The 15,387-nt window shown below is 43.4% G+C and overlaps 1 protein-coding gene and 1 long non-coding RNA gene across 2 annotated transcripts in view; one reads left to right on the forward strand and one right to left on the reverse strand.

Moving 5' to 3' along the window:
• SLC31A1 (solute carrier family 31 member 1) overlaps positions 1–12,177 on the forward strand; it is a 38,136-nt gene extending 25,959 nt beyond the window's left edge. Inside the window, exons 2-5 of the mRNA XM_089319433.1 lie at positions 5,271–5,391; positions 5,879–5,951; positions 7,094–7,262; positions 8,526–12,177. Coding sequence (XP_089175559.1) covers positions 5,305–5,391; positions 5,879–5,951; positions 7,094–7,262; positions 8,526–8,727 — 531 coding nt within the window. The 5' untranslated portion in view covers positions 5,271–5,304 and the 3' untranslated portion in view covers positions 8,728–12,177. The remainder of the gene's footprint in view (positions 1–5,270; positions 5,392–5,878; positions 5,952–7,093; positions 7,263–8,525) is intronic.
• LOC149128865 (uncharacterized) lies at positions 8,599–14,667 on the reverse strand. Its single transcript, XR_016224879.1, has 2 exons — positions 14,553–14,667; positions 8,599–8,681 (listed from the first exon to the last, which is right to left on the reverse strand). It is a non-coding gene; the product is annotated as an uncharacterized LOC149128865 (long non-coding RNA).
• Between the last annotated feature and the right edge of the window lie 720 nt (positions 14,668–15,387).

Here is a 15,387-nt window from a genome sequence, read left to right on the forward strand (position 1 = left end):
GGCAGGACTGAAGGTAACTTCTTTTTTGATTATCCTCAAAGCTAGACTGTGAAAGAATTAGACCCTTAAACACAAGGTTGTTTTGTCAGCTATTTATGTAAGTATTGCACCATACTTATTAAGTGGAGGAAAGGAGGAAATAGAAATACAAAGCTGGAATGCACTGTTTCTCATATCTCATAGTATTCAGGGCAAATAGAAGCCAGTTGGCACGTGACCAACTTCAAGTACCCAATTGGATATGAGATAAATGTTCTTCGAAACGGAACAGTGGAAAGCCATCCTGAGAGACTTCTTTCCTTATCTGTTTTATAGGAACTGAGTTCCATACAAATTCATGCTTCGTATGATGGCAGTTGTTGTAATAGTCAATTCCTGGACCATATCTTGGTTTTCCTTAAGGTTTTCTACCAGAAGCAGCAGCTCTTAGGAGTTACCCACATGCCTGTTGTCAGCCACTTCGTGGTCTCAATTAGAACTCCGTAGGAGAGACTCTAACAGAATGCTAATATGCTGACTGGTGTCTTCTCCCACAAAGCTCACTCACTGAATTTTCCCTGTTTGAGGTTTATTTCCAATAAAGTAATAGCTACCATTTGTCAGGCACTGAGGTGCTCAGTGGGTGTGATTGCATTGAGTCCTCGCAGCAGCCCTCCTTCAGGCTTCGCTGTCTGGAAAACCAGCTGAGGAGAGGCGAAGGCACTTTTGCAGGTCATGTAATCAGATTACCCTCTTAAAAAGATTTTCCTTAGGTTCCACCCGTCACTAATCATTACTTACTCTTCCACGAATTCCACTAATCATAACTGCATTTTTGATTCCATAAAAGTACAGTCCAGCTACTTTGTGGACCTTGAACCCAGTTCATAGAAAGAGATGATGAGGCTGGGCTACATTAGCGAAAACAGTTCTTAGAGAGCAGTAGTTGAAGTGGCTGTGGAGGTTAGAGAAACTTGAATAAGCCAAAGAGAACAGCACAGTTCCCGATTACCATGAGATGAAACCATTTTCCTCAGGTTACAAATTGAGAAAACAAACACTACTGGTGTGCCCCTGGACACAGTACTTTTCTTACTTAAGTACCCATTTTTATTCTGAAAGAAACTGAGCTTGGGTCATTTTAGATGAGAACTATTGAAGGAGAGATCAAAATTAACCAATGACAGCATTTCTATTCTACCAAGAATGAGTTAGGTGCATTTGATGAGTTATCCAAATACATAGGACACATCAATGAAAATTAAGTAGGAAGGGGAAAATTATAATCATTTATTATGCCTTAATAATTCCTTAGTTTTTCCTTTTTTGACATCGGTTTGGTATATTCCCGTGGGACTTTTCTTACACTAAGATGATTAGTGAGCAAGCATAAGGACTTACTGGGAAGGGTTTGACTCTATGGTGTATTTTTGTATGTTAATTTCCACCAGATTAGTTCCTTCATGTTCATATACCACTGGGTAAGCCTTGAGGTGGAATTTTATTATAAGAAGTCCATTGTTCACTGACAACAAAAGCAAGTAGATTCTAATCCTGCTCTGTTAGCTAGTACATTTGAAAGTGAATTGTATCCTACACGGATGATATTTCAGAGTAAATGCATAAGTTGGAAGATTTTCTTAAGGTTTGAACATATGTATGAATTCCTGGGTCTCTGGTATGTTTAAAGAGATTTGGTGGGGCGCTGGATTCTGTCCCGGTTGCCCCTCTTCCAGGCCAGCTCTCTGCTGTGGCCCGGGAGTACAGTGGAGGATGGCCCAAGTCCTTGGGCCCTGCACCTGCATGGGAGACCAGGATAAGCACCTGGCTCCTGCCTTCGGATCAGCGTGGTGCGCCGGCCGCAGCACACCGGCCGCGGCGGCCATTGGAGGGTGAACCAACGGCAAAAGGAAGACCTTTCTCTCTGACTCTCTCTCTCGCTGTCCACTCTGCCTGTCAAAAATAAATAAATAAATAAATAAATAAATAAATAAATAAATAAAGTCTAATGTAAAAAAAAAAAAGAGAGAGAGATTTGGTAATGTGTTGTCATTGAACATGTACCTCTAATTGGTAATGAGGGGTCAGAATAATTAGGAACTTGTGAGTCTTCGAAAACTGCGAATAGGAATAATGTAAAAGTTCATGGTACAACAATAGTTTGTGGTGTTTATTCTTGCTTTTTAAATAGTCCTTTACATGTAATTTTATACCCCAAAATGAAAATTATTTCTATTCAGTTTCCCCTTCCAGCTTTTGGCCTAGAAGCTCCTTGAGCCCAACTGTTTCTGGTTCATCTCTGCATCTCCCTTGGTGTCTTACAACAGAAAGGCCTTAACTGATACTCCTTGCTTCTTCGTGACCAGGATTGTGTTGATAATACTGGATGAAATTATCCTTTATGATTTCCAGTGCTGTAAACTCTCCAGACTCTTGTTGGAAGAGAACAAAACTTGTGACTTGACTTCAGCTTCAGTCTCCATATGAGGATGTGCTGACTCAAGAAAGTTTTTTCAGTGCTTTTTTTAAAAAAAAAAAAAAAAAAAGATTAATTTATTTATTTGAAAGGTGGAATTAACAGAGAAAGAGATCTTCTATCTGCTAGTTCACTCCCCAAATGGCCTCGATGACCTGAACAGGGCTGGTTTGAAGCCAGAAGCCAGGAGCTTCTTTCAGGTCTCCCACATGGGTGGCAGAGGCCAAGGACTTGGGCCATCTTCTGCTGCCTTCCCAGGCACATTAGCAGAGAACTGGATTGGAAGTGGAGCAGGGGGCTTGAACTGGTTGCCCATACGGGATGCTGGCATCTCAGGCAGCAGCTCTACCTGCTATGCCACAATGCTGGCTGCAGTCTTTTCATTCTTAATTCACTTCATTTGCTTGGTTCAGAATCCTAATTTAGGATCATTGAGGTACCAGTGAACTCTCCATTCTGCAGTTATTTCCTCTAAAACCCCTGTCCATCATCCATTGTCACTTTTTTGGTGTGTGTTCTGATATTTAGTGCTTACTATAAAATTTTTGTGGATGGGGCCACCACCTGTGATTCCGGCATCCCATTTGAGCACTGATTCTAGTGACAGCTGTTCTACTTCTGACCCAACTTCCTGCTAATGCACCTGGGAAGACAGAAGACTGTCCAAGTGCTTGGGCCCCTGCCACCATGTGAGAGACCTGGATGGGGGTCCAGGCTTCTGGTTTCAGCCATTTGGGGAGTGGACCAGTGAATGAAGGAGCTCTGTTTCTCACTATTTCTCTGTAATGCTACCTTTCAAATAAATCAATCTTTAAAAAATATATACTTGTGGACAAATACTGTTAAATATCTGTTTGCATTTCCAATCTAGTTCCTTTTATGACAATGGTATTAATCATACCAAATATTCAAGATTTATACTTATAAAATAATATAGTATCTGACATGACAGTTACTTAAATTCACAGTTGCACTTTAGGCGCCAGCACTGTGGCAGAGTAGGTTAATTCTCCACCTGCAGTGTTGGCATCCCATATGGGTGACAGTTCTAGTCCCGGCTGCTCCTCTTCCCATCCAGCTCTCCTATGGCCTGGGAAAGCAGTGAAAGATGGCCCAAGTACTTGGGCCCCTGAACCCAGGTGGAAGACCCAGAGGAAGCTCCTGGCTCCTGGCTTTGGATCGATGCAGCTCCAGCTGTTGTGGCCATTTGGGGAGTGAACCAGTGGATGGAAGACCTTTCTTTCTGTCTTTCCCTCTCACTGTCTATAACTCTACCTCCCAAATAAATAAATAAAATCTTTAAAAAAAAAAAAAAGTTGAACTTTGAATATCCCTGCCACTTTGCTTTGTCTTCCACTGGAAGTAAGAACTTGTTTCTTAAGGCTGCTGTTACAGAACCATGGGGTAGGAGTTAAAGATGGGAAAATAGATGGCTGAATATTTGTGATTTGGAGTTAGACTCCCATGGCTGCATGACTGTGTATAGATTTCCTATCTGAAGTCCATCTCTCCTTCACTTCCTAGGAATACTGTCACAACAGCCTGTTTCTTTCCATCCCAGCATTAATCACACCGCAAAAATTGTTCTGTTACTTGGCTCAGAGTTTGGCACATAGTAGGTGCTTGATAAATTTTGATTGAGGGAATGAATAATGAGAAGCACACTCAGGCTCATGAATAGGAAAACCTACTTGGAATTCCAGAAGCCACTCTTTCTTCCACAAATTGGAGTTGAGGGACACATAAACAGTTTCTACCAACACCTCCCTTTCCAGATACACCCCAACTTCCCCAGCTCCTGCTATAGAAATTAATGCTCCCTGGTTTATGGCCCACATTGACTTTTGCAGTACAGCATGGATGTAGTTGAAAAAATACAAAGCTGATTATACAGTGTCTAGACTTAATCTAATATAGAATATCCAATTTATATCTTGTTTTTCATGTTCTCAACTCCAGTGTCCTTGTAGGACTCAAATTGTATCCAAAGCCTGAGTACATTGCTTGCCTAGGGCGGCAGTAGACCTTTTTTCAAATTTAAATTAGCTTGAAGGCTGGTTGTCCATTCGTGAAAATGTAACCTGAACATCCTGATTAAACACAGGTCATCCCCATTAGGTGAGTTATCTGAATTACTTGCTTTTTATCTACTGACATGATTAGAAAGCCTTAGAGCTATTAAATTGCTTTAATGGCATCCATTTGTACATTGTTACAAATTGTTTCCTGCAACTTAAACAGGCTGCATTTCTCATCTTTAAATCTGGGTATATTAAACATGTCTCTTAAAGGAACAAATAGTTTTTTAAGATATATTTTATTTATTTGAAAGGCAGAAAGGGAAAGAAATCTTCCATATACTTTTTCACTCCCCAGATAGCCATAAGCACTGGAATTGGGCCAGGCAGAAGCCAGGAGCCTGGAACTCCATTTGGGTCTTCCACATGGATGGCAGAGGCACAGATATTTAGGTCAATTTCCGTTGCTATCACAGGTACATTAGAAGGGAGCTATACTGAAGGTGGAGCCGGTCACAAGTGGCAGCTTAACCCGCTGTGCCAACAATGCTGGCCCCTTAAAGGAACAATTTTATAAACTAAGGAAGGGGGTCAGGTATCTGAGGCCCTAGGTTCAAGTCCCTTCTGCCACAGTCTCCAAAAGTGATCCTTATCAGAACCTGTTAATTTTCTCTCTACAGGTAAATTTCATTGCATGAAATTCCATATAGATAAAAGTCTTACAAATTTACCATGAAACAAGATTTTTATATCCTTAGGTTGTGATAAGTCATTCTTTTTTTTTTTTTTTTTAAGAGACTCTTTTGCTGCATCCGAACTTTTCCTGGGAAAATGAATCATTCCCACCATATGGGCCACATGACCACCACAGCCTCACACTCCCATGGTGGAGGAGACGGCAGCATGATGATGATGATGGTGAGTGCCACAGGAGAGGCAGCACAGGTCCTTTCCCATCTGGGACACGGAAATCATGGACCTTCAGTACTGCCAGTGTATTATCGCTAAAGGTCAGCTTACTCATGAGAAAAAACTAACACAGACCCACACAAGTCATGTGATTTGCCCAAGATCATGTGGCAAGTCAGTTGCAGAGTTACATTAGAACCACGATTTCAAGGGTTCTGTCTTCTCCAGCTTCTTTATGAAATGGACCCTTTTCTGAATGGACTTCTGGTCTTTGTGCTTTGTGTAGAAAAGAGGAAAGTTGGCAGTGGGACCACAGGAGAAGACTCTTGCGTGGTGCCTGTGATATTAATGAATATGCTAAGATAAGGGAGAAAGCCTCCCTCTTCAGTGAATGTCTCTGCTTCCCCAGATCTGCTACTTTTTAATGTTGTAAGCTTCTTTCCCTCACTTAGGATCTTTAGTCAACTCTAATTGGCTCATTTTGATTTTCTGGCAGCCTATGACGTTCTACTTTGGCTTTAAGAATGTGGAACTGTTGTTTTCTGGTTTGGTGATCAATACAGCTGGAGGTGAGTACACTATCAGGCAGTATTTGAAGGTGTCAGTCACTTGAGAAATGGTGACAAAGCTTTTGGAAATCCAGCATCTCTTTCTGTCCTAATTACTGAATCAGTTTGGTCATGATGCATAACCATCTTGGTTCCTATTTCCTACCTACGGGGTAGGATACACAATATTTATTTTGGTCTTCCAGTAAACTTCCTTTCAATAACATGTTTATGTTTTTGGAGCTCTGAAAAATAATCTAGATGCCTGATAAATGTCTTTTGCAATCAATTTCTTTTTATTCTTTTTTCAGAATGTTTTTTGTTTGATAAACTGTTGTTCCTAGACATAAAGCTACAAACAAGTGAAAACACTACAAAATAAACCCTAAGTTAAAACTGTTAATCTAATACCAACCTTTCTATTTTACAACTAGTGGAATGTTACACCCTAAATAACGTAATGTTAGTGTGTCAGCAAGGACAAGACCCAAACCTCCAAGAGCTGCCTACACCAGTGTTCCTTCTAGTGTACAGACTGTGGGCCACATCCTTCCTAGTGCTTGGCATGCCCACTGTTAGAATCTCTCCTGGTTTGGAGGTAGCTGATTGTGCCTATCTTGTTGCATCAGTAAGCTTTAAATTGAAATTGCACAAGATCCATAATTAGCTGGACTGCTTTAGTACCAAATATATCTTTGTATCCACAAAATCAATTTGTTTTGGCAGGAAAGGGAGCATTTAGTTCAGCTGGTGTGTTAAACTAGTATTTTAATACATTCATGTCAGTACCAGCACCTTACAGTGTAAAAGAACTGAAGTGCATATTCAAGAAATGTAGTCAGTACTTTAAATGCTATTTTCCTTTTCCATATTCTACACTGTGTTTCAATTTAATAGCTAATTTAATGCCATCAAGCAGCTAAATCAAAAGGTTTTTATTGTTCAGATGCTCTTTTGGATCTTCATCAGAAAGTAAATGTGTTATTCCACAGAGGCAATGGTTTTCACCAAGACTATATAAGCTGTTCTCCCATCTGGGCAAGTAAGGGGTAACAGTATAATATATGAAGAAACTAAGAGTAGTACTTTTTTACTTTGTCTTTCTAGCTGCACTGACCAATGATCTGTTTCACAGTATCACCATCTTTTCCTTCCCTGCTTAGAAATGGCTGGAGCTTTTGTGGCAGTGTTTCTACTAGCAATGTTCTATGAGGGACTCAAGATAGCCCGAGAGAGCCTGCTACGGAAGTCACAAGTCAGCATTCGCTACAATTCCATGCCTGTGCCAGGACCAAATGGAACCATCCTTATGGAGACACATAAAACTGTTGGGTAAGACGATTGAACAGGTCCAGATGGGAGTTCCAGAAAGCTGGACTAGTTAAGCAGGAGAACCGCTGTCTTACTCATAGCTGCCCTGTTCTTCAGTTAGTGATTCCACATGACCTTGCTCAAAACTGTCTTTAGAGGTGTGTGGTGTGGATTATGAGCAGGCCAAAGGAGGAAGGATAGGAACCTATGTGCAAACACAATTGTTTGTTCTGGATACTGGTCATTTTGGAAGAAGATAAGTAAGGAATCCATATTTTCAAATATTTGCCAAAATATTAGTGAACAGGTTAAGAAATTTATTCAGTCAAGGTATAAAAGAGTAGAATGTAATTGATTACTTTCTCTAAAAGAGTAAACCTGGTCAGCACTATCCCCATTTTATTTACAATATAAAATTGTACTGATGTCTATATTCCAAGAAAGTATTTGGATGACTGCTAGCTTTTCCATAGATTAGCATTGCTTTTTGAGTTCCAGTTTTGATAGAAATATAGGTCTTAAAACTAGATTGGGCCTCAAGAAATCCCAAAGACCAACCTCTCGAGCTTTCAAGCAAACAAGATTATTTATTCCCATGGTAGTGATGAGCTTATTAAAGCCCCAAAAGATTGGAACTTAGTTAAGATGAAAGAATGAGTAACCAGATCTCCTGATCCTTAATTTAGTTGTTTCTACTATACCACCCAGCCCTCAATTCTGTTTCCACTTTTGTGGAACATGAACTTTGCCAAGGGGGAAGGCCTAAAAATGTTCAGGCAGATAAGTATGGGAGGTTTTGCAGGAGTGGGGAAACTTTTTTCTGCCAAGGGCCTTTGGTTATTTATAGCATCATTTGTAGGCCAGACAAAATGATTGACTTACAAAATTAGTCTGCTATAGATTTATTGAATTTGAGTCCCACCTGCAGTTGCCTTGGCAGGGCCAAACCAATTGATTTCAGGGGCCTTATATTGCCCACAGGCCCGACGTTCCCTAAGCCTTCCCTTTCAGGACCCAAGGTGGAGACAAGCTGGGATTGCTCCTTGCTGTGTCCTCCTCCCCAAAGCACATATAACCATATCTGGCTGATGCTTATCAACCTGGCAGCCTATGGTATTCCATTCTCAGGGACTGTAAAATGTCCATACCCACAAGTGCCCACGAGTTGCCAAGATGGTGGTAAGGCAGTTCAGGTGAGGCTGCCCTCGTGGCTACAACGTTTGCCCTCCTCCAGGTCTCAGAGCTCCTAGAAGTCTGATTGTTGTGTCCCCATTTGCTCTCCAGGCAGCAGATGCTAAGCTTTCCTCACCTCCTGCAAACAGTGCTGCATATCATCCAGGTGGTCATCAGCTACTTCCTCATGCTCATCTTCATGACCTACAACGGGTACCTCTGTATTGCCGTAGCAGCCGGGGCCGGGACAGGATACTTTCTCTTCAGCTGGAAGAAAGCAGTGGTAGTGGACATCACAGAGCATTGTCATTAACGTCAGACTCCATGGTGTGGCCTTAATGATTGCAGTGGGAAGCAGTTTGAGACTGGAAGACATGATTCCTGCTCCAATCATCTCTTCTTGCTCCTCTTACACACACACACACACACACACACAGAGCTCAACAGAGGTTTAGTTTACAGTCCCTGGGGTAAAGTGGTAACCTCCTAAACTGTTTTTTTTCCTACTAAGTTGAGATTCCCATTTTTCTTAAAGAGAAGCCACCCGAGATGTCTTTTTCCTCGTCATCTTAGATCCCATTTATATGTTCTCGTCTAATCTGGGTAGCTTTCTATTCAATGACTTGGTCATCTGCTTCCTTGTTTTATCTTCTTGGTTTCTTTTAGCAGACAGCATATGAATTTGTTTTTTGTTTTGTTTTGTTTTGTTGTTTTGTTTTTCCCTGAGTCAGTGATGGAAAGGGTTTGACTTTGAGCAGGATTAATGGCAGGTGAGGGAAATTCTTGTCCAACTACACCCGGAACTCAAACTTAACATTAGAAAATGAGTTCTAGTCTTTGGACTCAATAAGTGGGAAATACCCTGTGCCTTTCTCCAGTTGTGATGTTTTGCACCAAAACCTTTGTAGTGTGCAGAGGGGTGGTTGAGGCTAATTCCAGGCTCAGGGCTTGCAGAGTGTGTATTCTTGAGTTGCTAACTCATCAATTTTATGTTCCCACTTACCATTTTGATTAGGATGAATTTGCTAATCAAAAAAAAAAAGACAATCAATTTGAGAGAAAAGAAACAGATATTTTAAAATAAAACTGTAAAGCCATTGGCATTTTACTTTGACTTAGTACCTTGGTTTGTCTCAGCTGAATGAAGCAAGAGTTTGAAATTTTTCCCATTACTGTTTTCATGTGTTTGTCTCCAAACCAGTGATTTTTTTTTTTTTACAGGCAGAGTGGACAGTGAGAGAAAGAGACAGAGAGAAAGGTCTTCCTTTGCCGTTGGTTCACCCTCCAATGGCTGTTGCGGCCAGCGTGCTGTGGCCGGCGCACCGCGCTGATCCCATGGCAGGAGCCAGGTACTTATCCTGGTCTCCCATGGGGTGCAGGGCCCAAGTACTTGGGCCATCCTCCACTGCACTCCCTGGCCACAGCAGAGAGCTGGCCTGGAAGAGGGGCAACCGGGACAGAATCCGGCGCCCTGACCGGGACTAGAACCCGGTGTGCCTGCGCCACAAGGCGGAGGATTAGCCTAGTGAGCTGTAGCACCGGCATGCAAACCAGTGATTTTCAAAGTTGAGCATGCATCAGAACTAGCAGCTGACACACTAATTGCTGGGCCTTAATCCCAGAGCCCCAAAATTGGTATTTCTGGGTTCTTGATTGTTGTTCCAATTGATGGTCAAGGGGGCCCACACTTACTCTGCTTTAAATTAAGGAAGCATCATCTGGTATCGGGCATGGAAATTTGAATTGCTGATGGGTAGGTTGTACATCTGGGCATAATTCACGTCATAAATGCTGCTGGTCAATACTTAAGCATTCCAAAGACTGTTGTGCAGCTCCATCTGTGTACACCTATACCTGCACCTTTGCGCATTTGCAGGAAGGGCTGCAGCCAAAGTACTCTGATCAGCATGGATGAAATCACTACTCCTCGGTTTTAAAGAGCTGTGGTTTCTTGGAAGGAGTTTGAAGGTTGAGAGAGACCTTTGACCTGTGGTGTAAATCAGCCAGCCTGGGCCAGAAGGGCCAAAGCTCAGCTTTCTCTTTGGAGAAACTCAGGGTGCGGCCCACTGATGGCCAGATTTGCATCAGCCCCAGCATCCATGCCCACGCCAGGCAGATCCCCATCCTCTGAAAGACCATCTTTGTCACTGTTAGGGGCTTCATTAGATCACAAGTGGCTAGAAACCTCTTTTCTAAGTGAAGAATCCCATTGGATGTTTATTGTTAGTCTCTACTGCAGCCTTGTTTCAGTCCAAACTACCTCGGTACAGTGAATCTTCCGTGCTGGTCTGCTCAACCCTGCCCTCCTCGGAGCCAGACACAGCCGTGCCTCGGGCAGAGCTGTCCTGTTGGCTTGTGTTGTGGTTTTGAAGTTTGTACTTTCTCTGTGGATGCCAGTTAAATATTGGAGAGTGAGGAGTGTGTACTTCTATGGCTTTGAACCAAGAGAGGGTGACGAGCCTACTAGATCGAGGTTAAAATCCAAGAACCAACATTTTAGAGCTTTGTGCTTTTCTCTCATTTCATCCGCTTGAAGCCCTGGTAACTTAGCATGGGCAGAGTGAATTCCGGGTACTGACAAGAGTCCAGCACTAAAGGTGCAAATAGCCCATGGCTGTCTCGGAAGCCAAGGAATCATAAAACCATGAGAACCAAGTAAGAATCAAGGTTTAGTAGTGACTCTGGTGCTCTCTAGACATCTCAGCATGAGCTGCTATAAAATACCTTCCCAGTACTGGGACCTTATCAGTAAGGTAAGAAAAACCGTTATAAATCTGAAACTAACAAAGAAAAACCTCTTCAGGATAGAGATAATCTCCTGGAAAACCTGACTTTTAGAGGTTCAGGGTTGCCAAAGGATGAAGCTGGTGAATGAGAAAAAAGTTTAAATTCTTTCCGTCTTTCCTGAGCTGTGGGATTGTCATAATATAATGACCTTGTCTCGTTGACTTTGATTTCTGAACTCCTATTCATTTGGAATTTGATGCCTTGATGTCTTTGTTCACTTTGGACCGAAACTTCTCTTTTCCTCCTTCCCTGTGCACAGCTGTTAGGAGACTGTACCCTCACCTCTTTGGCCTCCTATTCTGCTCTCCTTTTCCCTTCCTGACTTCCGGTCTTTTATCCCCATCGTCTAGTTTGTTCAATCTCCCTAGCCCTCCTGATGCAGTGGGCATTGCCATTTGTAGATGTAAATACCAGAAGTTGGTATTTAGAAACCTGTTAGAGACCTTAAGCACGCTTCAAGAAACAACTGCCCACTGGAATTTTTGTAAGTCTGGGAAAAGGTACCTCGTACTCTCCTCAGAGTTACAGACTTAGGTGCTGTCTCCAGTGTCTGATGGAGGAACACTCAACACCCGCATTGCCCACAAACAGGGAACCCTCACTCTGTCCATCGGGGATTAGAAAGTTTCCTCACTACTTCTGTAGTAGGGTTGTCCAGAATTCCCTTTCAGGCTGTGGGTACTGGTCTTGGGTTCTAATCACAGGAGATTCCTTGCAAAGGAGCTGGAGGAAAGAGGGCATGGGGTACAGTTTCATGTCATTTAATTTTGATCCTGCCCTCCTCAGCTGCTTCTTCAAAAGATACAACTAAAGATAGACAGTCCTCGTTTAATATAATGCCTTAATCACTGGGTCTACAATTAATGTTGACTGTTTTAGATTGTACGCTCCTGGAGAGCAGTATGGCTGTAGTCAGAATGTTTTAACAGTGTCATGTGCAAAAGAACAAAATAAATATTTTGATTTTGTGATTGTATGCCTTTCTACCCAAAGTGGTATCAGGACAAGCTGGTCCCTTCACAGCCATGGCGTCTCGCCGTGACCCATTTCGAAGGTGTCAAAGGGGTTTGCATGGTATGATCCCCTTTTCGTTTAATCTCACTCTCTTTCTCCTCCACCATGATGAGCTAGTCCACACCAGAAGAATGGGGCCTTTTGCACAAGAGACAGGATCGTCACAAAGCAGCAAATATTTCAGTATACCAAGGACCCTGGAATTTAAAAGCTAACTTCTGTTACACCATAATTCTTTCCCTAAGTGTACACTGTCAGGAAGGAAGCTTTGAGCTGAACCTCCAGGAAGTTTGCTGCCCTGAGATGAGCGCTGACCCTGCCTTGCCCTTTAGTGTTGCCAGAGAGCTGGTGTCATTTGGTATTCCTGTTGGCCTCTGCCAGGCATCCTGCCATGCAGCAGCATCCCTGTGCTCTTCCCTAGTCTAACAGGATGAGCCTGGAGTTTAGAGTCAATGGGCTTGTTTGAATCTCAGCTCCACCAGTTATTAGCAGTGTGACTTTAGGAAGTTATTCTGATAGCCCCTAAGCCTTAGTTTTCTCATTTATAAAAAGACAGCAATAAGGACCAGTGCTATGGCATAGCAGGTAAAGCCACCACCTATACTGCCAGCATCCCATATGGGTACTGGTTTGAGTCCCGGCTGTTCCACATCTGATCCAGCTCTCTGCTATTGTCTGAGAAAGCAGTAGAAGATGGCCCGACTTGGGCCCCTGCGTGGGAGACCTGGAAGAAGCTCCAGGCTCCTGGCTTCATATCGGCCCAGCTCTGGCCAGTGTGGCCATTTGGAGAGTAAACCAGCAGATGGAAGACCTCTCTCTCTGCCTTTCAAATAAATAAATCATGGGCCATCCTCCACTGCTTTCCCAGGCACATTAGCAGGGAGCTGGATGGAAAGTGGAGCAGCTGGGACTCAAAAAACCAGTGCCCACATAGGATGCCGGTGCTGCAGGCCAGGGCTTTAACCCACTGTGCCACAGCACTGGCCCCAATAAATAAATCTTTTCTTTTGGGGGGTGGGGGAGGACTCAATAGCACCTATCTGATTTAGGAGCATGGGGTGGCCATTTAGCCTAGCAGTTAAGATACCTTGTCTCAGAGTACCTGGGTTTGATACCTGACTCCAGTTCCCTCCAGTTCCCTGCTATTGGGGCCCCTCGGAGGCAGCAGTGATGACCCAAATGATGAATCTCTGCCACCCACAAGGGAGACCTGGATTATTTCTGGCTCCCAGCTTTGACCTCAGCTCGCATCTGGGGAGTGAACCAGCAGTTGGGAGCATTCCCTGCTGTTTTTGGTTTGTTTTTAAGATTTGTTTATTTATTTTAAAGAGTTACAGAGAGAAAGGAGAGGCAGAGAGAGAGAGGTCTTCCATGCGCTGGTTCACTTCCCAATTGGCCGCAACGGCCAGAGCTGCACCAATGCGAAGCCAGGAGCCAGGAGGTTCCTCCAGGTCTCCCACGTGGGTGCAGGGGCCCAAGGACTTCAGCCTTCTACTGCTTTCCCACGCCATAGCAGAGAGCTGGATCAGAAGTGGAGCAGCTAGGATTAGAACCAGCGCCCATATGGGATGCCAACACTTCAGGCCACAGTGTTAACCTGCTGCGCCATAGCGCCAGCCCCTCCATATTGAATTGAGAGCAATACAAGCACATGTTGCTTACTGACAGGATATTTTTGGAGAACTGCATTGTTCAGGGGTTGCTGTTTTATCTGAACACCAGAGGGTATACTTAACATTGTAGAGTGGAAAGCTAAGATGGCTACCAAGTCACTGGGCAATAAATCTTAGGGGACTGCTGTCATATACACAGTCCATCACTGAAATGTCATTACACAGTGAAAGGCCTCTGGCACAAAGTGGGCACCCAAGCCACACTAGTATGATTACTGTTATTCCAGCTTGCAGCAAAATCAAGGTGTACTCTTCTGGACAAGGTTAGTATTGTTTTACAAGTCCCTGACCAACTCCCTCGGGCTGGGTACTCCAGAAATGAGCGGTAAGACCTAAGAAACAGTATGTGACTTCAGTTGTGCCAAGAGTTTTGCAGCTGCAATAGCTCTTATTTGTTGATCTAGTAATTGTCTTATTTTCCAAAATTACAACAGCACGGACATTTCCTGGACCTGTGCACAGCAACCTCAGCCTGCCCCCGGCAGCTACTGTGTAGACAGCCGAAGAAGACTAAAAGCCACATAGCCAGAGGTTTAGCAGTGTGGGTTCAGAAATCAGACTGGGCTCCAGTACCAGCTCTACCTCGTAACTGCTAGTTTCAGCTTTTATAAAATTGAAAATTAAGTGACACAATCTGCAGAAAGCATTCAGTGTGGAGTCTTACCAACAGCCCTGAAGTGTCTGCTGTCCATAGGCACTGGGCAGATATTCGGGAGGCGCGGTGTTTACCCGATTCTGTGCCTGTTCCTGCTGGGAGGATTTCGTGGCAGAGATAGGCCGGGTCTGATTCCTCCCTTGGTTTTTCTGCCTTTCCATTTAAGGTAATACAATGACTTCCCTATTTGGAGCCTTGACTCTGGAAGGTTTTTTAAAAGACTGCAAGGTAACAGAATTCAAGGTCCACGATAAAACTGAAAGAATGGAGCAGAAAGTGAAACTGTATATCCCCTTCTATCCATCTGTGCATCTCCCACACTCTTTATTACTCAGACCTTAAACTATCCCCCAAAAAGAACTGCTAAGTGGTCTCTACAACCAATGGTCCCAAGGTTCTTACCACCCCAGCTTGGGGTTCCTTGTAGAAGATTCAACAGTGAAAAACAACAGGGCCTGATCCAAACCAGCCTGAGCTGCCCCTCCCAGTGGTTCCTGCTGGGAAAAATTCTTAGGCTGAGAAGGAGGGAAACCTGTATGACAGCACTTTTGCTAGGCGCACTCCTGCTCCCCGCCATTGCCTGTCCCCCACTAGTTGTAAAGCCAACAGCTCTGGCACCTACAACTTGTTCAGGTTTTCCCAGAATCTAAGCACAGGGGTCTTTCTGATTGGCAAGTAGTAGGTACTCAATAAATACTTGCCAAAGAAGGAAAATGGAAGGGACAAGGACCAAACAGAAGTGTTCGGTGCTGGAGTTTTTAGTAAACCTGGAAAGAAGAATGTTATTTCTGCAGCAGTTACCTTGTGAAGCCTGAGAGTTAAAAGTGCTATATGTCATTAAGGG

Source organism: Oryctolagus cuniculus, chromosome 1 (genome assembly GCF_051225735.1).
Source record: "Oryctolagus cuniculus isolate XC-2025 breed Fujian yellow rabbit chromosome 1, ASM5122573v1, whole genome shotgun sequence".
Lineage (NCBI taxonomy): Eukaryota > Metazoa > Chordata > Mammalia > Lagomorpha > Leporidae > Oryctolagus > Oryctolagus cuniculus.